Source organism: Coloeus monedula, assembly GCF_965178545.1.
Source record: "Coloeus monedula genome assembly, chromosome: 4".
Lineage (NCBI taxonomy): Eukaryota > Metazoa > Chordata > Aves > Passeriformes > Corvidae > Coloeus > Coloeus monedula.
In genome coordinates this window covers 62,558,308-62,583,466 of record NC_138784.1, presented here as the reverse complement: position 1 = coordinate 62,583,466, position 25,159 = coordinate 62,558,308, and the positions used below count along the sequence as shown (strand labels likewise).

Here is a 25,159-nt window from a genome sequence, read left to right as displayed (position 1 = left end):
GGCGGCGGCGACTACAGCTCCCAGAATGCTCCTGCGCGTGCTGGCGGAGACACCGGCCAATCGGGGCTCCGCGTGGGGGTGATTGATGTGCGGCGCGGTGCAATCCGCTGTGCAGGAGAGTCAAAACATGCCCGCCCTCCGGGCGGAGTCCTGACAAGCAGGCCGGGTAGCCAATAGGAATCGGCTGCGGATTGAGCAACGTCGTCTCTGGCCACTCACCGCCCGAGTAGTGGCCGGCGGGGGCGGGACCCGCTGAGAGGACGGCGCGGGGGGGCAGCCGAGGGGAGCTCGGTAATGGCGACGGGTTCGGTAAGTGCTACAAAGTTTAGAGCTGCCGCTTTTCGGGGCTGCGAGGCTCCGGCGGGGGATGGGAGGGGTCGGGGAGGTCGGAGGGGAGTCGTAGCGGCCGTAGGCCGAGCTGAGGAGGCCGCTGGGTCCAGGCTTTTGACGGCGAAGGGAACCCCGGACATTGTTTACTGTACACCTTCCCCGACCGACCCGGCGGAGCCGCCACCCTCCCGCGCCGCTGGGTTGAAACTCCCGGGGTGTGCCGACCACCTTTGGGCCCCTCCAAATGACGAAAACAAGCAGAATAGGGGGGGTGTCCCCCCCCTTGTTTTCCCTGGGGAGCGGCTGTCCGCCCCAGTCTGTCAGAGTGAGGGCGGTGTGCCCTCTGCGGGAGCAGCGGCCGTGCGGGATGGGGAGTGTTGGGGGTGTCCGTGGGTGCGGGGGGAGCGGCGGCCGGGGCGCGGGGGGCCCCCCCGGGCCGGTGTTACGCAGTTCGAATGAATGGGGCCGAGCGCGCCTGCGCCGTGCGGCCGCGGGTGTAAACAAGGTCACGTGACGGGGGAAGGCCCTGAGGGGTTTGTGCGGGGGTCCCTGTGGGCCTCCTGCCGGGGGTCCCGCCGGGGGTCCCGCCGCTCCGCCGCCCCCGGGCCGCCCTGGGAACACCGTCCTCGGGGGCCCGCAGCGGCACTGGGGCTGCGGGGGGAGCGCGGCCCGCCCTGCGTCAGCGAACAGGCCGCCCGGGCTTCGAAAACATGGTGAATCACGCTCTGCCTCGGCTGCGCGCTCTGGCACGGCCGGGGATGTGCTGCGAGGATTCCTGATCAAAGCAGCTGCGCCAGGAAAAGTCCCTGGTGTAGATCCAGTCTTGCCAGTATGTTGTGTTTTGCTTGGAGAAGCTGTTCTCCAAATTAAACTCCGTCCAGCTTATTGCTCAGGCGTAGACCTGGCCTGAAACTTCGTCAGTAGGTTGGGGGAAGAAAGGCAAATAGCAGAAGGAAAAACACCACGGGAAGCATTTCCACCCAGGCATTCTTGCGCAGTGCGGTTTGGGTGGATGCTGCCTAGTTCCTGCTGAACCCCTTCTCAGCCACAGTCTTTATTTACTTTTCTCCCAACTTTATTTTTCACCCTGAAAAATAGACATGGTTCAATTAATAAGGTCTTTGTTAATGATGCCATTTGTTTTAGCATGACAAATTAACTTAAAGTACAAAATAATAATTTCATTTAGCCTCCAAAGACAGCCACAGTAATTAAAGTCCTGTGAAGCATGGTTCTAGACAACACCTGATGCAACGAATTTTCAACATAAAGTTGAATTAAAAAAATATTTACAAACTCATTAATAACCCATCCCCTTCATGTTCAAACCATTGACATATCCAAAGCAGGCTTTAATCGAGTAGAATAAAAAAAATTGAAAAGTAAAGTTGGGCACTTTCCTTGTTTTTCTTTGTAATTTTCTTTCAATTTCTTTGTAATTAATTTGTTAGAGGATTTTTTGGCTTTTGTACATGGATGGCTTTGGTTTAGAGAAATTCTTGTGACTTGGAGAAATAATTCATTTCTCAAACAAGTGTATTTCTTGTTACACTAGCATTTTTTATCTGTACCTTACCTCTGACCTTTAGAGTGTTGGGATACCAGGACACGTACTTTCAAGTCTTGGCACCTGTCAGGAAGGAAGGAGAAGGTAACATTCCAGAAATAAGTTTGCTTCTTCATTTTGGCAGGAAAATGGGAAAGGAAGAGAGGAAAAAATAGAGGGGAAAAAAAAACAGGGCAGAAGAGGGGAAAGGGAAGACGTAGATAAGCCAGAAAAACAAGGAGTGGCTTTTTGGAGTTGATTAGTTGGAGATAATCTTCAAGGTCCTGATACGTACTACTGAGGTCTGTTTTTTCTGTTCAGAAATAACTGAGCTATCTGCTCTTGTGGTGTTCTGTAATTTTACTGTCCCTCATGGGTGACAGGGATATAAATTGTGTTAAAGATATTTCTTGGAGGTGAAAGTAGTGTCACTGATAGTTTGAGTTATATATTCTTATTTCTCTGACCTTTCTTCTCCACCTTAAAATCAGAAAAAGCTGATGTAGCTTTGTAGTAGTGCCATTTGAGTAGAATCAAACATCTTTTTATGTTCAGCATGCAAGTTTATGTAAGTTTTGCATATATTTGAAAGATTAGGGGATCAGACGGTTAGAAATTTTTCAGTCAAAACCATCCTGGACATGATCCTGTGCAACCTGCTGTAGGTGAACCTACTTTAGCAGTGGAGGGGGTTGGATTAGATGACCTCCAGAGGTCCCTTCCAACCCAGTCATTCTATGATATGAAAATATTACACTTTTTAAAGCTATGGTTGGTATTTCTCTAATGTAGCTTACGTAGTTGACATGCATATGGTAGACTTCTCAAGTTTTCTTTCTTATTAAGCTGTGTTTTCTGTTACTTCGTGACAGACTCATGATTACTTTTTCAAGGACACTTCATTAAAGTACACAGTAATCATGTTACGGTAGCTTTAATTCATCCTCATCTGAAAAAAACCCCAGTAGATAACCAAATTAGTAAAGATTGGATAACATTGTTTGCCAGCTTTTAGAGGCAGTGGTTGTGTAGAATAAGCACACAGTTCTCTGCTGAAGATGATTTAAAACAGTGGGTTTGGTATAAACTTTACAGTATTGGGATTTGGGGAAATGAAACTGCGGTGAAATCTTCTAGTATATCTTTCCATTTGCAACACAGCTAAGGATGTTAGGAGTCCAGTGTGTTTGAGACTCTTCCTGGAAGCCAGACAAGGGAAGGGCAGTGGAAAAGGCTTCTGCAGAGACAATGGTGCTGAAAGGGCAACTGGAGAAAATGTGGGCCTGATGCTGAATAGCAGAGGAGACCTGATCTCACAAGGTTGAGGACAGCATTTTTGCTTTGATCTTCTTTTCCAGGCCTGTTCCTGGGCTCCTCAAGTCCCTGGGTGTAGCAACTTGCCTCTGACAGAGCAGGACACTTTGTCTGTGGTAGAAGTGGAGCAAGTGAGGGGCAGGCCAGTTCTGTGAGGCAGCCGTGCATGAGGCGGTGGGACCAGATGGGATCCCTCCAGGTGTCAGTCATGGGTCACAGAATGTTTTGGGTTTGAAGGGACCCTAAACGTCATCTAGTTCCAAGCCCACTGCCATGGGCAGGGATGTTTTTTGAGAATGGTCTCCAAAAATAAGTGAATTTGGTGGCAGGATGGCTCCCAGTAACTGGACGAAAGAAAATGTCACACCCAGCTTCAAGGAGGAGGATGTGGGGAAACTACAGGCTGGTCAGCCTTACCTTAGCCTTCAGGAATAATATGGGGTAAATTCTCCTGACAGCCATGTCTACCCTCTTTGTAAGGCAAGAAATTGCCTGGGAATAGCTAGGACAGATTAGCCAAAACCAAATCTTGTCTGACCCATCTGATTGCCTTTTGTAATGAGCTGAGTGGCTTAGGGTACCAAGTGAATGTTATCTTGGCTTGAGTGGTGGTTGAGGAGATAACTGCAGACTCTTGGAGGCAGTGGGCACAGGCTGTGGGAAGTTCAAACCTGCGTGAGGATCAGCTTCTTTACAGCAAGAGTGGTTACTGGAACAGGTTCCTGGGAAGTGCCAGGGAGTGTCCATCCTTCAAGATACTAGAAACTCAAGTGGCCTGGGCCCCAGGCAGCCTCTTGACTTCCAAGTTAGCTCTGTTTTCTGTAAGGATTGTACAAGATCATGTCTAGACACCCCTAAAATATGCTGTGATAGTCAACAGACTAATGAGGATTTAGGGCCCTGGTAATGAAGTATATCAGATGCAACTTAAAATGGTTCACATGTATACAAATTTCTAACCTCTCTCTTTCTAAAGTCAGATACTTTGGAGCATCCTAACATGGTGTGGGAAGTGAAGACAAATCAAATGCCTAATGCAGTTCAGAAACTCCTTCTGGTAGTGGACAAGAGAACTTCAGGGATGAACGAATCACTGGAGTTGTTGAAGTGTAATGAAAACCTGCCCTCTTCTCCTGGATATGCCTCCTGTGATGAGCACATGGAACTTGGTAAATAACATGATTTTTTCAGAAGAAACTGAATTCTGAAGTTTCTTATAGATGTCCTATACTGAAATTACTGGAAGTTGACTGAATGAGATTCCTGATTTTCAACTTGAGAAGGGCAAGGAATTGTGACATCTGAAGGTCTCACTTTGCAGTCACTTTTCCCTTTAACCCATTTCCAGTTCTGACACACTGGCCTGTTGACTCAAATGTGTTCTTGAACTCAGAGCCACAAATTTCTGCTTCTAATCCCCAGAGGAGTGGGGTTTCTTTGGCACAAGAAAAACAAACAGAAAGCTCAAGAGCTCCTCTAAAGGGAAATTATGTTGCTTTAGATCTGCTGCAAATAAAGATTCTGGGATAGAGGAACGTTGGTCCTTACATATTGGAGAAAAACAGCATATACTTTAGAAAGTGTTGATATAATCAGTGAGATATTAACACATTTAATTGAAGGTATGGAGTGATTAAGAGTATTGATACTTAGTTACATGACAGCATATAGCACAGACTTCTAACAAGCTGGGCTCTTTTCTGCGATTCTGCATGGAATATGAAAGATATATATTACTGATAGGAATTCACCCTACCAGGCTGTATACACAGCTTTCATGGTTTATTTAATCTGAGTTATTTAACTCCAGTTCCCTGGTGGAAACCTTTTACTTTGAACATGGTCTGATGTTGAATTTTTTTAGTGTCACACCTTCAAGGACAGATTAGTTTAGATGTCTTTCGTGGAATGTTTTAGTATTTTAGTGAAGCATATTGTTTTTGAATAATTCTGCAGTATAGTTCTGTGTAAACTGGTCAATCTAGTAAAAACTTTAAAATCAGAACTACATTTTTACCTAGTTACCTAATTTTTTCTTAAATTTCTTGTGTGAATGTATAATCGACTAGAGATGTTGCTATTTCTGTGGCCATTTTTATTAACAGGGTTTGTGAAATGTTGGTAGTTGTGATATGAGACAATAAAATTATTTTATTGTGGTTCCTTTTTTATTTTAATTTGCAAGATTTGGGGTCAGGTAGAATTGAGAATAATTATGGTAATTTGTGCATTTCTTTGTAGATGATCTTCCTGAATTACAGGCTGTGCAGACAGATTCTACCCCACCTGCACTTTTTCAGCTTGGTGCTGATGTTTCACATCAGGAATGTTCAAGGCCTTCATGGAGCCAACATACCTCAAACAGCAATTCAGAAAATGCTTATTCTTGTGAGAATGGGGTGAACTGGTTGACAGAATTAGCAAATATAGCCACAAGTCCTCAGAGTCCTTTGATGCAGTGCGCCTTTTATAACAGGTACTGACACTCATTTCAGTTTTGAACTATAGAGATTATAATGCTGTCTCCAGAAACATTTCCTTCACTCTTTAAACCCTCTGACTTTGAACTGGAGCCTTATTTTTGGTCTTTTTATTTTTTCTGTGAATGCATGCACAGAACTCGTCCCATAGCCTGGTGCAAAAGCTGCTTAGTTTCCAGCCATGAATGACATAGGATGGTATAAAGACATTGCCTATCCACAGCAGGCTCAGAAGTTATGCACATTTACCTCATGTGAAGCAACGGATAAAAACTAAGAGGAGTTTGTTACATTAAATTCTTAATGCTTTCTAGTGCACAGACTTCAGATTTTTCTTTTAAACAGCTAGTTGGAAATCTAGTGCAATGTGTATCTTAGTAATAACTGTCTCAGGTTTGTGATCTGTAAATTCTGTAAGGTTGTGAGCAACAAGTGTGGGATCTTGGAAATTTCTGGGCTTCACATTTTATTGTACAGCTTTTCTTAGGTTTATCATCAGAATACTCAATGCAATACTGTTAATAGTCATGGAGTTGAGATTTAATCATTTGGACAGAGCAGATGTCTTTACATTATCTTTAAGGGCTGGTATTTACTTCAAGATCTGTGTAAAAACTTCAGCATTGTGGTAAGGAGATGCCACTGTGGAACTGCTGTTGTCATTTGGGTGCTGTTCAGAACCTATGCAGGAGTTACGCTAAATGTTCTCTTTGCCTGGGCTTGCACCCTTTAATCATCCCTTTGAAATATTGGTGTGTGGGAGGTTTATTTGGTGTTCAGCTCATGCAAATGGAAATACTTGCAATAAAAGCATTTTAGAGTAATGGCAGCAAAGTCTCATGTTGTCTTAATCTGAGATATTTTAAAATACATGTTTCTGTTGCAGATCATCTCCTGTTCGCATAATAGCAACAAGCAAAAGTTTACATTCCTATGCACGTCCTCCACCAGGATCTTCAAACAACGATCCTAACTTCTCCAAGAATGATGTGGATGAAACACCAGTCAGACATGAAAGGGTGAGTTGTTCTGAAACATTTTAAGATAAACATGTAAGAGTAATGGGTTAAGTTTTTTGAAAAGGGAAACTGGTTTAAAAAAGAAAAACATAGTGTTACTACTATTGCTATTTAAGCTAGATTTTCTGTTAGTTTTCATTTTACCACACAGGGTAGGCTTGTAGTGCTACTTCATATTTTTTGTGACGAGATCACTTTATAAGAAAGCTCTCCTTCTGCTGTAATTCCTTCTATGACAAGCTTTAAAAAACTATGTTAACTTGTTTGATGCCTCAGAAGGAAATATGCATCCCTCTTCTTTTAGATCCACAAAACCTGTCAGTCCTATGTCTCCTTTTCCCTTATATTAATTTGTATCTGAAATCTGTCTGTTAACAACACTGAATTTTCTCCAGTGATTTATCTACAACTGCCTTGAGTCTACAGCTTTCCAGTAATTGGACTATAGAGTAATGTGCTTTGAGTGATTCTGTAGATGACCAAGGAATGATGAGGTGTAAAATGCTTACACATGAGCATAAGATAATCCATAGGGGTGAAATAAGTCTCAGAGAATGAAACTCAAAAATGTCAAGCTGCATCTCAGAAAAGGAGATGAAAATGCTCCATTCACATTTACTACATTCCTTTAATCTTTGTCTTCGTGTTACATTCCTATTAGTATTTAAGGCAAAATGATGCCACAAATGCAAATTAGAGACTGTCTTAAGACATTTAAGACCAGCCCTAAAATACTGTGCAGTAAAATACCAACACCATTTTGCTTTTTTTTTTTTAACAGGCGAATAGTGAATCAGAATCTGGCATTTTCTGCATGTCATCACTTTCAGATGATGATGATTTAGGATGGTGCCATTCCTGGCCCTCAACTGTCTGGCATTGTTTTCTAAAAGGTAAAATAACATGTATCATGAAATAAGTATTTGTTTTATCTTGTCCTTTTTTTTTTTTCTTGTAGCACAGGCTTTTTTTACCTAACAGTAATGTTCTTTTTCCCTTGAAAAAATCTCTTAGGCTCTCGTTTGTGCTTTCATAAGGGACGCAATAAAGAATGGCAGGATGTTGAAGAGTTTGCAAGATCTGAAAGCTGTGGAAAAGAGGAAAATCTCCCAGTCAGTCCTTACAAGGTAGCCGTTAGTTCTAATAAATTCACTGCAATACCTGTAACAAATACTTAGTTTCTTACGTTACCCCTGTGCCTGTAATGACTTCCTCAGGAAAACAGATTGGCATTAATGTTGTTTAGAGCAGATCATTGTGCTGTTTGAGTATCTCATTGTAAAGCACTTGAACTGAATTAATTGATGTATGTTTTGAATGTTATATCATCTTTATTAATTTCTAGCAAGATAGAAATGCCCATTAGAATATTGTTATTTTTTAATATAATGTATGATGATGAGTATACACCTGTAGTATACACAGATATATGCTTTTCTTGGGGGAAATTTTTTGAACTGTATGTGTGTTAACAGGACTATGGTTCCAATGGTTTGAAGTTGATTTCTCATGAAGAAAGCATTTCCTGTGGTGAGTCAGTGCTGAAGCTGACTTTTGATCCTGGCACAGTGGAGGATGGCTTGCTTACTGTAGAATGCAGACTCGATCATCCATTTTATGTTAAAAACAAAGGTATGAAATACCTCAAGTACACTTGGTTGTATATTAAAATACTCTCAGAAGTTGATTGCAGATTTTGTTGGCATCCCATACTGTTCAAGGAAGTGATAAAAGTCGTGGTGTAGAAATTACTGTCTTTGTAAAGAAATCCAGAATATGAACAAACAAAACTGTAAAGCCATAAAGCTCCAGGACGACTGCCTATCTGTTAAGGAAAGATTTGATTGAGTATATCAGTGGAGCTCAGGAAAGCAGAAAGAACGGGGGTGGGGGGAAGAAAGGAAAACTGAAAATAAGGGAGGCTTTTCTCACTTGCTAAACATGGACTTTTGATGGTAAAAGTTTCTAGGTTTTGATTCCTTTTTTGCTAGAATGAGATTTTATTTGAGATAAAAATAAACCGTTTGCAGTAAAAATTCCCTAAGTAAGTGTTTCTGGTTTTCCTTTCGGGTGAAAGAAACTACATCAGAACATTTTATAAAATTATGTAATTTTGAGATACAGGATTGCTCCAATGAAGAACTGGAGAGATTGTCTGGCCGTTTGTCTAATTTAACTCTTTACCACTTCAGGTTGGTCATCTTTTTATCCAAGCTTGACTGTGGTACAGCATGGCATTCCATGCTGTGAAATGCATCTTGGAGATCTGTGTCTACCTCCTGGACACCCTGATGCCATTAACTTTGATGATTCAGGTGTTTTTGATACATTTAAAAGGTAATTTTTGGATAAAGTGGCCTCAGTGGTTCTTGTATTTAATGAGTAGGCACCTTAAGTCTAGAAGAATTTGAAGCATTATAGAGAATAGTTTTGGTAATACAAGACAAATGATAGGGAAAAATAATACTAGGAAAGCTGTGTAACTATGTGCTCTGCTAAACTGCAAAGTAGTGCCTTGGAGTGAAATAACTTTTTAGCCCCTTTTTAGGGCAGTTTAAGACATTAGAAAAACAGTAAAAATATATATATTGTCTTTATAAAATTCTCCAGGTAAAATGGATTATGTTTGAAAAACCTAGTACTAATTTTTGACAATAGTATGTCTGCTAGCTGTTACCTCATGCTTCATATGCAACACTGTCTGAATTATCTGAGTAGTTTCTTAGTGGTAAATGCATGTGCAATGGCTTTAGAATACAGTATGTTCATAATTAGTTATTACAATTTTTGAATAATCTGGTTTTTGGGATTCTTTTATATTAGATCAAATTTACCTAACTTCAGAGCTTGATTAACGTTGGGGTTTGCCTGAGCTGGAACTTCAACCAGATAACCTTCAGAGGTCCTGTTTAACATAAATTGCTCTAAGATTCTAAGGAAATTATAAAGATTTTCCACACTATTTTGGGATTTTAAGGTTCCGTAAAATCCATATTTTCCTATGATGTTAGTGCCTTTATAGCATCTGTTTTTAATCAGTTGAGCTTTGGTTTTTTACGATAGAAGAAAAGGAATTTAAGATGCTGTTTGCAGTTCAAGCCCTGAGAGCTCTTGTATGATTTCAGTCTGGCATAGAGTGAGTTCAGATTGCTTGGCTTCACTCATTTGCTGTCTGGGCATTTTTTCTTATTATTAACTCCTATTGTGAACTGCCTATGTAGAGAGCTTTTAGAATCATTGTATCTACATCTCACTGAAAAATCTGGATTTCTGGCTCCTTAACTAATTTGCAGCCCAGCTGAATACTGCCTTGTACTTCCAATTCCTTTTCTTTCTCTGGGCCGAAGGGAGTGATTGAGAAAGGAGCATGCAGCAGCTGCAGCTGTGATAACAGGACAGAAGAATTAAAAACAAAATCTTGTTGCTGTGTTATGGGAAGGAGATAAGTAATAGGAAGGGTGCTGGCCTGTTGTAGAACAGAGAGGTCCTTTCTCCTTATCTCAGGAGAGCCTGCAAGATGGTTGGCATTATCCCTTCTTCGCTGCCTTGTACTTTGCTGAGGGATGTCGGAGGCCACTTTTAGGCTCCGCTCTTCTGCGTGGTTCTGTCCCACAAAAGGAGCTACCTTTGCAGATGGGGGCTGGACTGCAACATGCAGCGTTTCCTTGCTAGTAGTTCTACTTGGTGTCCGCAGAAAAGCTCTTCAAACCCCTTATTTTGGCCATAAATCATGCAACTATAGCCACATTGAGCAGTGGGTAAGAGGAGCCTTAGCATATATACATTTTATGTTTATCTTGTGGTGGTAACTTAATGGTTTAGATTTATGATTGAGTAGCACCTTTCCAAGATTGCTTTCCCCATACAGCATACTAAAAACAGCATAGCCTGTTGTTCCCATCTGGAGATGGTAACAGATAGTCTGTGGAGTTCAACTCCTTGAGGAGAAATGTCGCGGTTTTGTCAGTAGAGGGCAGGCGTTTGTCAGCACTAAATCAAATAGTGCGACATCATGGGGCTCTGAGCAGGGTTTTAACCTCACTGAAAGGTTTCTGTGTAAAATAGCATTTATTCAACTACCTAGAGAAGTTCTTTGTACAGTAGTGAATATAATATAATTTATTTTAATATAGTGGTTTCATATTTGCCCTTAATATATTTGCAAGTGAACTCAACTGCTTATTCTTCCCTTTCTGTATTTGTCATTCACTGATCAGGTTTGATTTAGGGTAAGGACAGAAGCAGAAAGAAAGAAGTGTGTTTAGAAAGAGGATGAAGTTTGAAGACATTTTATGGTTAACTGATATATAGCTGAGGAAAGTACACAGCAGATAATGTAAAGTTGCAGCCTCCATCACATTGAAGAAAATACTAACTTGCCTGCCAAAGTCTTGTTGTAGTTTTTTGTTTTTCACACTGACATCCACATCAAGCACAAACCATTATGTCACACAAAAGAGAGCAAAATACTAGAAATGTAGTACAATTGAAGAGTGGGCATATATTTAGAGATTTTACATGACAACTACTCAATGGCTTTATGATCTGTGTTTTCCTTGTAGTTACGATTTTACCCCGATGGACTCCTCTGCAGTGTATGTGCTCAGCAGCATGGCTCGCCAGCGTCGCGCTTCGCTGTCCTGTGGGGGATCAAACAATCAAGATGCTGAGAGATCAGAATGCAGTAGTAAAAACTGTGCCTCTGCTGCATCGTCACATCTTTCCTCCAATCCTTTGTACAGCAAAGCTGGCAAAAGCCACAGCTCAGGGACTGCAAGTACTGTGAGTGCCACTTCTCCAAACAAGTGCAAAAGACCAATGAATGCCTTCATGCTTTTTGCCAAAAAATACAGAGTTGAATACACTCAGATGTATCCAGGGAAAGACAACAGGTAATGATACAAACTATAGTTTTGCTATTACTGGTGAGTTAGAAGAATATCTGTGTCCCACCTTTAGACTTAAGTAGCCTAAATCTAGCATTTGAAATAAAATGTGTGTTTTAAGAACAAGTTTTGAAAGATGTTAACATAAAGAGTAATTTATGAGTGGACTGTGAATATTTACAGTACTCAGTGAACTTGATACAAGACATTTTTGGCAAACTTACCTTCTGAGAAAACATTTGGGTAAAGCAACTGATCCATGTGTATGTGTACACCAGCAGAGGCACAAATACAGAACAGCCTTTGCTTATGGTGATGAGGTGCTCTGTTTGTGTGCTATAATGGAAAAAATGGAGTTTCTGGTTTTTCTAATTAAGTCTTGACATATTATTGCAAATTGGTCATGAAGTTACAAGCATTTATTTCCAGTCTGTATATCCTGTTGAAGAATGGAGTACTGATAGTTAGGATATCTCAAAGATCATAACCCAGACAGCACATTGCCAAATTTTGCTTGCCCTAAAGGCATTCAGCAATCTGCTGAAAGTTGCAGGAAGAGTCATATGACTGTGTTTGGGGAAGAGGTCTTGTTAGTTTGTTCTTTTGTTCTTAATCTCTAGCATGTTTGCTTCTCAATATTTATGAAGATTTCCATTACCTCTGTTTAAGTAATATTTGGTGCTATGTGCACCAGTATTTGTGCCTATGTAAATAGAAACTGAAACACATGAACATGAACTGATCTTAGGGTTTTTTTAATGTATGTAATTTTATAAAAACTGCTACTGTAAAAATTGCATTGTGACATAAAGATTCTAGAACTAAATCTGGTAAAAATTAAAGTTGACAGGGCTTTGAAAGGGTTTTTACTATTTTATAATGTTCTAATAAGGAGGCTGTAACTGGTGCTGGGATATAAAATCCTGCCAGACAAATCTCACCCAGTCTTGTGTGCCCTGACAATGATGTTCTGTAATGTTTGTAGTAAGTTCAGTGAAGCAGATCTGCTGCCTTCACATTCACTGCAACTATCAATGAGAAATGGAACAGAATGTCAGCCAGGAAATTTTATGATGGCTATATAGTTAATTGAAAATGCTGATTTCAAATGGATGCAGTGAACTGGAGCTGCAGCTGCATGGATGTGAAAATGAACATTCCAGCGAGCAGGTTTACCTTGAAGGGAAGTGATGACAAAGTTACAAGTATGGTTCAAAATGCACTGCTCACTGTTGTGCTTGGAAGGCAGTGCATTTTGGGTGCAGTTTCGTGGCATCCATAAAACACAGGACAGCAGAAATAGCATTGGTGGTAATTGATACAGACATTCAGCTACTGTCACTCCAGTGTTGCTGTGGCATTCATTAATTTAGCTGTTGGGAGGCAACTCTTACGTTTTTTAAATGTAAGTTTGTGTCATTTTCAGATTACTGTGTAGGTCTTATAACATAGTAGCCACTTCTGTACAGTGGAGTTCTTAGGTTTGCTAAAGTTATTTCCTTACGAGAGTTAAGAAAGGACAGAACTTGAGGTATTCTGAGTTAAATGGTCTGTTCTGAGACAAAGCAGCTCAAGGCGTGTCACCAAGACAGTGAGCTTGTAAACTTTCAAAGCACAAGTCAAGAGTCACATTATACTTAAAACTACTGTGGACTGCAAGATTGTGGTAGAAAAACTTAGGTGTTAGGGCTGCACTTGTTTTATTTTCTAGATACTGTTCACTGTAACACTGTAACCGTAGTTGGACTTGGTTGTGTGTTCAGAAATTCTTTGAGTAGAGATGAGGGAAATCATATTTTTGTTTTGAAATAAAAAGATTTCATGGTGCATTTTTATTTGGAAAGGCAATGGCTTTTACGGCAGACCTGCTCTCTCTGGGTCACCATGTTCCTTTCTGAGGGGTGTGAGTGATCAGCAAAAGCTGGTGACCCAGAGCAGACAGGTTTCTGTTGATATGCCTCTGGATACTGTCAAAAGATGAAAAATCTGCTAATTAAACTGGGTGTGTTTGCTTCTGATGACCAAAGATACTGGTTCTCAGTCTGGATAGAAAACCAGAAATTCCGTTGCCAAAGAGGCTGTGCCAATGGGTTTGTTGGCGATGGGATGTGGTGTCCCCTGGAGGAGTTTACTCTAAGGAGTCACCAGAGCAGGTGACAGCACAGGCTCAAGGGCTGTCCCCACACACTTTGGGATGTGGTCCCAGAGTGCTCTGCAGCTTGTGGAAACCTGAACAGCACCACATGGCCTTGCAGGATTCAAATCCATTTTTTTGCTGTGGTGCAGAACAGCCTTCAGGATTGCTCTATGTGCCATATTATGGAAATGGTAGATGACACTCCACTTGTCTTGATTCAGTTTGAATATCTTTTCTGCCAGCAAGGAACTTAGTAATAGGAGAAAGAAAAGGACTTAGTTGGGTCCACTTTTCTCTTAGAGCCAGTCACAGAACTCTCATTGCTGTAATCTGAAGCCAAAGTGTACAAACTACTTGGTAGCTTTAATGGTCGTTGATAAGAGCTGTTTAGAGATTTTCATTCAGCTAAAAGAGTTAAAGCTTTAATGGGATATTGATCCAACATTTGGGAGTGCAGTGAAGCAATATGGCAGGATAGTACAGGGAAATGTTGTAAAAAGACGTAGAGTTCATAAGGAAATGAATTAATTCAGCTTCTGGAAATGGTTATAGATGTGTCAGAAAAAATGGTTCCTTTTGCACAGGAATGGGAACTTAACAGTATGTTCCACCCAGGATGGATTAAAGGTGGAGGAAGCTACAGATATTGATTAAATAGACATGTGGACTTGCAGTTAATCAAATATTTGGCTGAGGTCATATTCAGTTCATTGCTCTAATTATTAGAGAACATATTTTCAGCAAATCTGTCATATGATCTGCTAGTATGAAAGTAGAGCAAAACAAATGTGAGTTACCATTTGGTGGTGGTTTTTTTAACATCTCTATTTTGCTGGTTTATGCCAGTTGCTGCGTATTCAGATGTACACCCTTTGAAATGTTAAAATGTGCATTGACCCATGCTCAGCTAACACAGAAGTCTCAGCTGTTTAATAATTCAAAGAACTATGAGAAGATAATCACAAATATGATTATTAAAAATTTTAAGATACAGTTGATTTCTTCCTTGCATGTTATTTCCACATATAACTCAAATCTTCTTTAAAGTGCTCAGATAAAAAACAACAAAAAAAAATCATGGTATTTCTTAGCACTGTCCTGACTGTACTGTAAACATTTATCTTGCAGAGCCATAAGTGTGATACTTGGTGACAGGTGGAAGAAAATGAAAAATGAGGAAAGAAGGATGTACACACTAGAAGCCAAGGCCTTGGCAGAGGAGCAGAAGCGTTTAAATCCTGACTGTTGGAAAAGAAAACGAACAAATTCTGTATGTTTGTGAAGCAGTCTTTTTCATTATGCCGTTACCTGTGTTCAGATGGGTGGCTACAGTGTGTTTTGTTCAGAATAAGCTGCTTTCTTAGTAGCCAAAACCTTCATTTACTCCCCTGTGTTGTGTAACCTGCTTTTGGCAGTTTGGCAGGAGATGGATCAGGAGAGGGTCTGTCTGAATATTTTATGAGAGTTCTGTTTTTATGTGAATTTTATGTGAGTTCTGTTGTACTGAAAGTTAGTGTGCTTGTGAAATGCAGAGGAAGGGCACATGGTCTTTTGCTTTGAAGTGAGTTCATAAGGTTGTACCTGAACTTTTTTTCTTCCATAAAAGCTTTTTCTTTACACATTTTTCTGTTTTTCTTACTGATAATTTATATCAGCATATATGAAGATACTGAGGGAGGACATTTATTACTCTATTCACTTGTAAAATAAATACAGTAGATAACACTACTTCTGTAGGGAAATAAGTTGTTTTCCACTTTGTAGAAAGCCATCAATCTAAGAGTCTGCACCAATGTATTAGTAGGTGGTGGATGTATTAAGAAAGAGAAGGGCTTTCAAGCTGAAAGATCAGGTAAAGCAGACATCAAAATGAGATTCTGTTTGTTCAAGTAGAAGAGTAGATTGGAAGGAAACATCCACTGAGGTGCACAGAGTGCTTGCCAAGTTCTTCCATTTTATGCCTGGGTAGGAGCTTGAAGTGTGGTGTGGACTTCATCTACATGGCTGGTGAAACAGTTCATCCATGTGGTGTAAGATTTCGTCCTCAAGTTACCCCCTTTCCTTTGATGTGTAAATGAGGCTTTTTTCTCAAGAGCATATGCAAGTGTTGCCTTAAGACTGAATAAGAAATGCTCCAACACTGAGTTGCTTCTTTCTGCAGCACATACATTGTGTAGTTTCCAGTCCCTTGTTGCAGAAGGTTCCACCAAGTCCCAGCTGCTAGAAACAAGCTGTTTTTCTGTTCACTGCATTCTATTTTAATCAACAGTGACAGTTTCTGTTAGATTTCCTTGTGGGTTTATTAAAAATAATATTATTTATTTACTCTGCTCTTACACTACTGCAGTTTTGGGCTTTGGATGGTGAGATCACAGGCTCAGCTGTGAGTTCCAAGCAACTCAGAGGCATGTTTGTGTGTAGCTGTGTAGTGATGGGTTGGCCTCAGTAAGGCTTTCTTACCCTGCCTTGTAGTGGGATTTTCTTTGTCCCTGCAGTCTTCAGGCCAAGAGAACAGGATCTGTAGAACCTGTTACCTCAGTGTTACAGCAGGAAATACCCTTTATAATTGTTTTAGTTCAGTGAACTGAACTGTTAGCAGTCTAGTAACCTTACTCAGTAATGACAGTGGGCTCCAGGCTGTGACAGAGAAGTCGTGATGGTCTTTCGATGATCAGGGAATAAAACTGTCTGGTTTGGCCTTTTTGTTTTCTTCCAAATAACTGACCAATTGTTAGAAATACTTGTGGCTTTCAAAACAAGTGTTTGCTGCCCCTTTGCTTGCTAATTGCTAACCTGGTTTTCTCTTCTCTTTTCTCAGGGCTCACAGCAGCATTAAGCCAGAATTTTCCTGTTAACTCTGTATTTACGAAATGGCTGTTGCTTGTTTGCAAGAAGATGCAAGATCAAGGTCTTACTATTTGTTGTGACTATGTGTGACCATAAAATACTGGCACCATCATGGAAATGATCTGAGTGCAGATTTGCTTTTTACAATAGAACATTAAGTAAGCTAAAAACTATCAGCATTTTAAACCAAATTGCCTTACTTTTCTTCCAAACTTCATTATGTATCAGGTAATAGGCTTGAAAATGGATATCCTGTGGTGCTAAAGTACTTCAGAAAGAGGAGAAGGAGATATGTATAAATGTTTATTTTTAAAAGAAAATGTACAAAAAGGGGAATTTTAAAATATGTAACAGCTGTTTATATACATTGATTCTTATTGCTGATTAATATGTATTGCACAACTGTATTATTAATTGCGATTCTGGGGCCTGGGATTTTCTGAAATGGCAAAGTGTTATTATCAGCTTCCAGCTTCCCAGCCTGCCCTGCTGCCAGCAAGTTACCAGAACATGTGAGAACGGAAAGCCTGGTGTGATGCAGCAAGGGAGCTGCTGCTTGGGATGCCACTTAGAAAACTCGTATCCACAAGGGAGATATTTGTGCATCAGCTGGCACTAGTGAGAGCTATCATTTCGTGGTGGAAACAATGGCCCAGGACAGGATGAAATGAATAAATAGCGTTATCTCAAGAAAAGTGGTGCTGTTGGTATCATCACCATCATAGTTATAACTCTGTGTTTTGTCTTTGCCACATATTCTACAATATTTTATTTTGCCATAAGACATCTTTATGGTGGGGGCAAACTTTGCACTTAACTATACGTGCAACACTTGCACTTTACTTTTTTTCTTCTCCAACTGTCTAAAATTAGAGCAGCTGCGTTAGGATTACAATTGCTTCTGCTGTGAACATTTACAATCATGGCTTTTCCTGTACTAAACAGCTGTGTGTTGGTTTTTTTTTTAAGAATCACAACTGTAAATTTCAGTTTATGACACATCTACATGATGTTGCCCCTAAGATTTTTGCACACTATATTCTTGTATATTATTTCAAATAAATTCATTAAAATTTGGTGTTGTGTATTTTATAAAATGAAGAAGACTAATCACGAAGTCAGCCCTGCAGCAATGAACATGTTGTGCATGGAAGTCTTCACATGAACCCATCCAAAGTATACTTTAATTAAGCTTTGTCATTAGGAAGCTAGTGAAGAATTTCAAATACTGTCTTCAGGATTGGATAGTCAATGTTCTTTATTACAGTTTAAGCAAAAAGAGTTGAAATCAATATAAATTATTTCTAAGCAAATAGCAGTGCAAGAGAGAATCATTTAGGTTAGTTATAAATATTTTTCCTTGTGTTAAAATTAGTGATTTTTAGATGGAAACTGATGATTCAGATGTTTCAAAAGTAGTTTTCTGAATATGGTTAAAATGTATTCAACTGTTTAAAACCATACTTGTAGGAAAAGAGCTGCTTCCTTATTTGAGATATTCAGCAATTACACTGTAATACTTGAGTTCTAATTTTATACTCTTCTAAATTCAAAAGGAATACTTAAGAATGTTTCAATTAGATGTAGACTTACAGCACATAAAAGTTGTACAATTTCCTTACGATATTTCTGTGTAAGTAAGTTCCTGTAATGTGAGCATAAAGCAAGAAGACAGAAGTTTCAGACATGAAGTAGGAAAACATTTCATTGTAAAGCTGATATACTTGGGGATAATTTACATGAACAGTAAATACAGATGTGGCACCAAAGCCCCCGGCCCTGTTACCATCCACTCCCTGGTATGAGAGCGTTGTCCAGCTGTGTTCACTGAAGGGTTGACACGGCTTTCTGCAGCAGCTGAACCATTATGGGATAGACTGGTGCAAACTCCTTTCCCTCTCTTGTTCTCACTGATTGAACATAAGCTTCCAGTGCACCACTAAAAAAAAAGAAGTAAAGTAGCCAAAGCAATTAAGTACTGTAAATTCAGGATCTGCAACTGAAATTAATTGCCTTCTTCCCTCCTGCAAAATTTTCCTCAGATGGTCCTACTTGTCTGTGGAAGGAAGTGAGCAAGGAAGGCCTTGCAAAGCTCTGCATAATTGTTTCATGATCTTTCTCTCCTTTCTTGCATGTTTTGAGGAGCAAACAAGTTAACATTTAAATAAGCAGCAGCATGTTGCAGATGGCTTGAAATGACAGCTCTGACGCACAGACTCGGGCTCAGTGCTGCACTGGTAACCTTTAGAAAGGAAGAGAATAATCTCCAGCTGCTGCAGACACTGAGAGTGCAACTTCAGCACGAAAACTGGGGCACTGGGGAACACCCTCCATGCCCTGAGGTGATTCCTGGCCCAGCCTTTTGAACTCCCGCAGTCCTCGGAAATGCACGCTAACTCCAGACAGGGCTTGGGCAAGGCACGGCCTGGCTCTCTTACACGTTGTCACAGGATGTCACACATAGAGTCATTGTGTGTGAATTGCACAAATAAAACATGGCAAAGCTAAAAGGGGCAACTGTGGTGACGTACTTGTCTGTACGTAATTTAACTTGCTTTACAACACAGGGTCACCTTTTAGCCAACATTCTAGTACACAGTGTTGTTGAGTGACAGCATATTTGTAAAACACTGTAAGTGCTCATCTGTTGAGATTCCAACTTACTAATTCATTAAGTAGGCCAAGCTAGTGTTGTCACACTCAAATACAGCTTTGAATTTAATTTTCTTCCCCTTTTCTGCTTCTATTTCTTCATGTAACTGATACAATCATCTTGGAGTTTCCTTCTAAAACTCGTTTACATTTGCGCTATTTACAGCAAAACTGACAAATTTAAGAAAATGCACGAACAGACCCCATTTCAAGTGGAGACTCAGCTCCTGGTACCTGGCTATTCCTCTTCTAATACAAAGTATCACCACAGCCCTTCCCAGCCCTTCCCAGCACCAGCCCGAGGACAGTGGGTCCTGCTGTGAATGCAATCACTGAGGAGGGAGTGGTCCTGGGTTTTGTCTCCTGCATTCCTTTCTGGAAGTGCAGGATGCACCAACACAGCTGCTCTGTTAGTGAGGGAGCCTGCTGGCTTTTAGTAACATGGCAGGAACATTCCCAGTCCCACTGGGAGAAGGCAGATGTCGTTCACATCTGGTGAACGGGGCAGGGGGCACAGGGGTCAAGGGAGATGGTAACACAGAGCAACTGGACCTTGTGCCTGTAAATACACACCCACTGCTGTGGGATGGTGGGCTGTGGAGGCAGAGCTGCATTTATGTTTGCTGCTTCCAACAAACAAGCCTTTGGTGGAACCCTGCATTCCTGCACGAAGAGTTCATGGACCTAAGGCAGTGCTGCTCCCTGGTACGTGCCTGCTGGCAGCGATAGGCAGTGAATCAAGCAAGGCTTAAGGAAAGCAGAAGTACCGAGGAGTGAGATTCAGCCCACGTTTCACACACACAGGCTCCTCCTGGAGTAAGATGGTAAGAGAGGAGCAGCCAAGATCCCTGTGTGATGCTGCAGCTCCAAGAAGCCTCAGATGAGCCCACCAAACCTGACAAACGAGAAGAGATGGTAGGAAGATGCAGGGTCACAGTACACTTGGGTGGCTGTGAGTAAAGCTGCTGCTACATCAGCAAGGGCTTGGCCCTTCCTCAATGACTCGAATCCATCCATGTCAGAGCATCGCTGGGAATTTTCAGCTAAATTCATTTATCAGCAAGAGGAAGATGCTCTTGAGGCCAAGAGCCTGTGCTCAGTTCACTGGAGAGACGAGTCTGAGCTCTGGGTTCCAAGAAGCCACTGACAGCAATGACAGCCCGGCCCCACGAGCTGGTCCTGGGGCTGCTCCCGCTCCTGCCAGCACTTCCCATGCCCAGCAACGCGTGCATGGATCCGTCAGCCTCGCTGCCAGCGCGCACCACGAGGAGCTGGCTGGCCCCATGTGCAGTCCCTGCTAATGGAGTTTGATGGAGAGAGTGAAGCGTGCAATTGTGCAACCAAAGAACCCGAAGCAGCTTCAGTTCTGAGCATGGGAATGAAACAGCATAGGCACGAGGTGATTCCCACCACAGCTCCTGATGTCCCTATGCAGCATCCAGACTTCACAGGCCCTCTTTGCTGAAGCCCAGGGCATATTGTCTGAGACTGGGGGGACACAAAAGAAGGATGGACTGGATTGCTGGAGAGTTGAACGGCTTCAGAAAAATAAAGTTAGTGAGCACAGAAACAGTTCCTCATGTTGGCCTTGGTGCACTTGAGAGCTCTTCAATTTCGGTAACAACTTACTCGTGGAGCTACTGCTGAGGGGTCCACACCAGATACCAATACACAGTGAGGAGTCACTTTGAGTTTTTCATACAGCAAAAAAACAGCAACAGAGAAGCAATCCCTTGTTACAGGCAAAAAGACAGGGGAATAATATTTATTTTATCTAGCTAAAGTAAAGCTGACCTTTTGCACCTGGTCAGCTCCCTGAAAACCTTCAGCCTCCTCCTTCCCAAAGGTCCCTGGGGAGCAGCACAGGGTCTACAGGGAAAGAGGCAGCTAAAAAACTGCTTGCTGTGGCCACAAAGTGCTTTGGGTGCACCTCACTTCACTCCCAGCAAAGGCCATCAGCATCATGAACTGCAGAGAGATTAGGCACAGCCACAGGTTTATTTTAAATCCAAGATTTAGAGAGAAAAAGTGAGACTGAGGGAATGGGACAACAGGACATTGTGCTTTTTAGATAAACTGGCCTCTTGTGGCAATGAGGGGGCAGCATGTGATGAGCAGACTGAGCAGCAGGTGGGAGATACAGGCAGGGAAAGCTCAAGGATGACATCAAGGATGCCATCCTGATGAGGGGAGATGCTTCAGAAGAGTCAGAAGTGTCTCACATTTCCAGTCACGTCAGCACTCAAGTGCTCTGGTCAGCAGTAATCGTTAGACATGTTAGTTACCTGCTACAAAGAATAGTCCCTTGTATTAAAACGACAGTTGAGAAACTCCTGTGACAGTTTTCTTACTGTAGCTATCATTCATCTCGCTAAATCTCTCCCCTTCCACTCAGCAGTGGCCCTGTCTTTCCCTTTCTATACACTCCTCAAAGTTTGTTGGGCTCAAATAGTTTTCTGAAGTCCTCAAAAGCTGAAAATAGAAAAAAAACATATTGACCTGCTTAACTTAGAAAGCTCTAACACCTCTTGGTGAAGTTGTGGGTTGGCATCATTATCCAGATGGTAACACTGCTATCCCTTAACTGACTTATCTCCTTGCTTTGAAAAAGCCCTTGAAAAAGATTACAGAGATAACCGGATATATAAAAGGGAGAAGCTTTACCCTAAAAGCAACACCCAAAACCACTCAATGTGAGCCCTCGATAATCCCTTGCCAGACTGTTATTCCCATCAGATCAAACAAGATGGAATGAGATTTAGGCTATGCTAAGTGCCATACACCAGTATTACAGTCCCACAGTCACACCTTCTAGCAGCTTTTATCTTTTTTCCTTCTCTTCTGCCCCAAAAGAATCTGATTTAACTGGCAAAACCAACTCTATCAGTGGCAGCTGAAAAGAGTTTTGCAGGTCCCTCCTGCTGCACTTGCTCTTTTACTGTGGCTTTGCTTGCATTGTTTCAAAAAGATGGAGTCAAACTTCACCAATATGACCAACCTGAGAGCATCTTAGCTCTCTTACCCACTCCAAAGACAACCAGTAATATCAATACTGTAAGGTGAATTCTCAGGCATTTTTCTAAAACAGACCTTGTACAGCTTTACACTGAACAATGAAAACAAAAGCTTTCTGACTACTCCAACTGCATTCACTATTTTCCTGCATCCCGCACTTGCATCCCCAGTAGAAGTATTTAAACACTCTGAAGCTGAATGTTGAAAAGCCATTCATAATCAGTAACTTCACCTGAAACATGGGAAGAACAGTGTTTCTGGTAAAGCAAACTGGCCTAGAGAACTCCCTGCTCCCTATGCCCACCCAGGGAAGGCTGGGAGCCTGCTCCCACATGGGCAGGAGTAGGAAAGCAGCCAAGGGGAGGATGAAAAGCTGCTGCAGCTGCTAAAGGCTGGGAGTGAAGAGGCAGCCACAGTCACCTGGAGCTCCACACTCTACCAAGGGAATCATGGTCAAGCTCAGGAAACACTTTTGCATTGCTGCCTGTGAGAATGGCACCATGGTGGCAGGCCAGGAAGTCTGTCCACACTGTTAGGAACAACATTCCTGGTTAGGAAAGGTCCGGGTAGTAAAATGGCACAAATCATGAATCCAGGGAGAAAGGTTGTTTGCAGTCCAGAGAATAATGGTGAGGTTGCTCCAGAGTGAGAGGGAGGAATGGGCTGGAAGAGGTAACTGAAAGCACCAATGGTCATGAAGTAGACATGGTTCCAGAAGTTCATCTGGGATGGGAATTTTGTTTTGCTGAAGACAGTCAACAAGTCTTCAAGGTGGGATTTTGGGACTGCAACATACAGAAATATGGACAGTGCAGGAAGTTGCTTGTGGCAAAGCAAGATGGCTGCTGCTGCACATAGCCAGACTTCAGTGGAGGCTGCCTGAGCCGGGCAAACTGGAACATCACTGGAGCTGCTGGGAAGCCTACCTGACTGTAATTTGGGGAGATAAATTAGTTCAGAGGCTTTGTTAACATTTGAAATGCAGGATTTACCATGACATTTTGGTAAACTTTAGCAGTCCTAGCTCAAATGAGCTTTTGTAACTATGCTGGCAGTACAGGACTCAATTCAGATGCACCATTAAAATCTTGTCTTTAAAAAGGCAGGCTCACTCCTGTTGAGGACACTGTAAAAACACCAGTGCCAAAGTAGCTGTGGAAAAATAAACAGTGCTATGGGTGAAAGCAGTATCATCAAGTCTCCAGCACAGAGGAGATCACAGCTGTTGTCATATAAAAAGATGTAATATGTAGTTATATTATTGTTGTTTAAGATGGTAGAAACCCTGTTTATGTAATATACAAAACATACTCTTGAAGGGATTAGACTAAATAATGCCCTAAATTCAGCATCTTCTAGTCTAATAAAGGACATAAAACCTGTTCAGCAATCTGTTTCTATTTCAAAAGACAAGCTATGGTATACATTACAAATGTTGTTTGTAAAAGAGAGCTATGGAAGAAGGGTTGGTGGGATGTTCTGCATATATTAATGCTTCATTAAAAATGCCATAAAAAGTAAGGAAAAAAAAAAGCCCTAAGATGCCCTCCCACATAAGGAAAAGGATTTTAAAGCACTTATTAAATTACTTCACTTGCATGAGCAAAACCATGAGCTTTCTTGGAAATCAGGACAAGCTGATTATATAAGATCCTGATAGTTCCTCTTTAAAATGTTATTTCAACCCATGAAGATTTATATCTAGAGTTAAAAGGAAAGAAGAAGTATGATTTGAGTTGTGGTTCTTAAGGGATCTTAATGCGCATCATTTAGAATCACTCTAATGAATTAATTTTATATGGAATTGTGAATCCTAGCGCTGCCCTCCTGGGCTCTGCCTTGGTCAAATAGATTTACATCGTAAGCTTCAGAAGAGGCAGGGATCATCTTTCTGCTCAGCAGTAGGGGGATTGCACCCTGTGCGCTCCTGTCCCAATCAATCAGCAGGGCAGCTGGAGGATGCTGGGGCCAGACTTTTCTTTAGTACTTTGTTAAAAGTCTGTTTGCTCTGCAAACTTTAGGGCAAAGCAGAAACTGGAAAATCTGCTGTGTAAGAGCACATCTGTCTGACACCAGGTCTATTAAACCCAGTGCTATAAAAATTACTGTAAAACCGAACAGTAAAATCTCCAACAGCATCACCTGTAGGACAACACAGGAGCAGCAGACATCTCCGGTTATTCCAGACTGTAATGAAGAGATCAAAGGGCCCGAGCGCGGACAGAGCCGCCCGAGCGGCACCGAGGGTTTATGAATGGCCGGCCGCGCTCGCTCCCCTGGAGCAGAGGCAGCGCTCACCCGGCGCGGCTCCGCTGCTCCCAGCAAAGCTCTGGGGTCTGTGCCCAGCCAGACTGAACCCAGTGCACAGATGGGGCTTTCAGGCTGGTCCCCGAGCTGCCATTTGTCCCTGCCGCGGGCAGGTGAGTGGTGAGAGCCACTCCTCAGCTCAGGACAGCAGCTCGTTACGGAAATGAACCCTTCACTGAGCCTGGCTTTCAACTCTGCTTCAGCAAGGGGAGCTTGAATAAAGGGAGTTCATGCACATTCTAATGGTAAAGTTAAGAATTTGGCCCTTAAAAGGATGAACTGTCCTTCAGGCTGGCTCAAATCCTGTCAAGTTTAATAGGGTTTCTTTTATGGAAGAAAAGTTGAGTTTTCAAGCTTAATTTAAAAAGAAAAAGAAAAAAAAATTGCCCTGGCCACTTAAGTGCTTCTTTCAACCCAATCCCTGCTCAGGGAGGACACCTGCAGTAGGGTCATGTCACCTAACTTTAAATGTCTGCAGGGCAGTTGGCTGCCTGAGCTGGCTGCCTGTGTCCCAGCCCACACTCCACTGACTGAACAAAGAAAATGGGAGCTTTCAGGACACAATGGAACTGACCTATTTTGGGTACCTGCTTCAGGATGAGATGAATCAGCCCCAGCAGTGCCTG

The 25,159-nt window shown here is 41.8% G+C and overlaps 2 protein-coding genes across 3 annotated transcripts in view; one reads left to right on the top strand and one right to left on the bottom strand.

Moving 5' to 3' along the window:
- The first annotated feature begins 215 nt into the window (after nt 1-215).
- On the top strand, nt 216-17,635 carry HBP1 (HMG-box transcription factor 1). Of its 2 annotated transcripts, none has more exons than XM_082280228.1 (11): nt 216-309; nt 4,167-4,359; nt 5,432-5,666; nt 6,557-6,689; nt 7,471-7,582; nt 7,704-7,816; nt 8,165-8,321; nt 8,882-9,026; nt 11,252-11,581; nt 14,841-14,982; nt 16,531-17,635. In XM_082280228.1, exons 1-11 carry the CDS (start codon nt 295-297, stop codon nt 16,546-16,548), a joined length of 1,593 nt encoding a protein of 530 aa, XP_082136354.1. In that variant the 5' UTR covers nt 216-294; the 3' UTR covers nt 16,549-17,635. The 2 variants fall into 2 exon arrangements, with proteins under 2 accessions (XP_082136354.1, XP_082136355.1); XM_082280229.1 differs by having other exon boundaries at nt 239-309; nt 4,171-4,359.
- Nucleotides 17,636-17,745: 110 nt separating this feature from the next.
- Nucleotides 17,746-25,159, bottom strand: part of COG5 (component of oligomeric golgi complex 5) — a 185,545-nt gene continuing 178,131 nt past the window's right edge. The window contains exon 22 of the mRNA XM_082280227.1: nt 17,746-18,498. Coding sequence (XP_082136353.1) covers nt 18,384-18,498 — 115 coding nt within the window. The 3' untranslated portion in view covers nt 17,746-18,383. The remainder of the gene's footprint in view (nt 18,499-25,159) is intronic.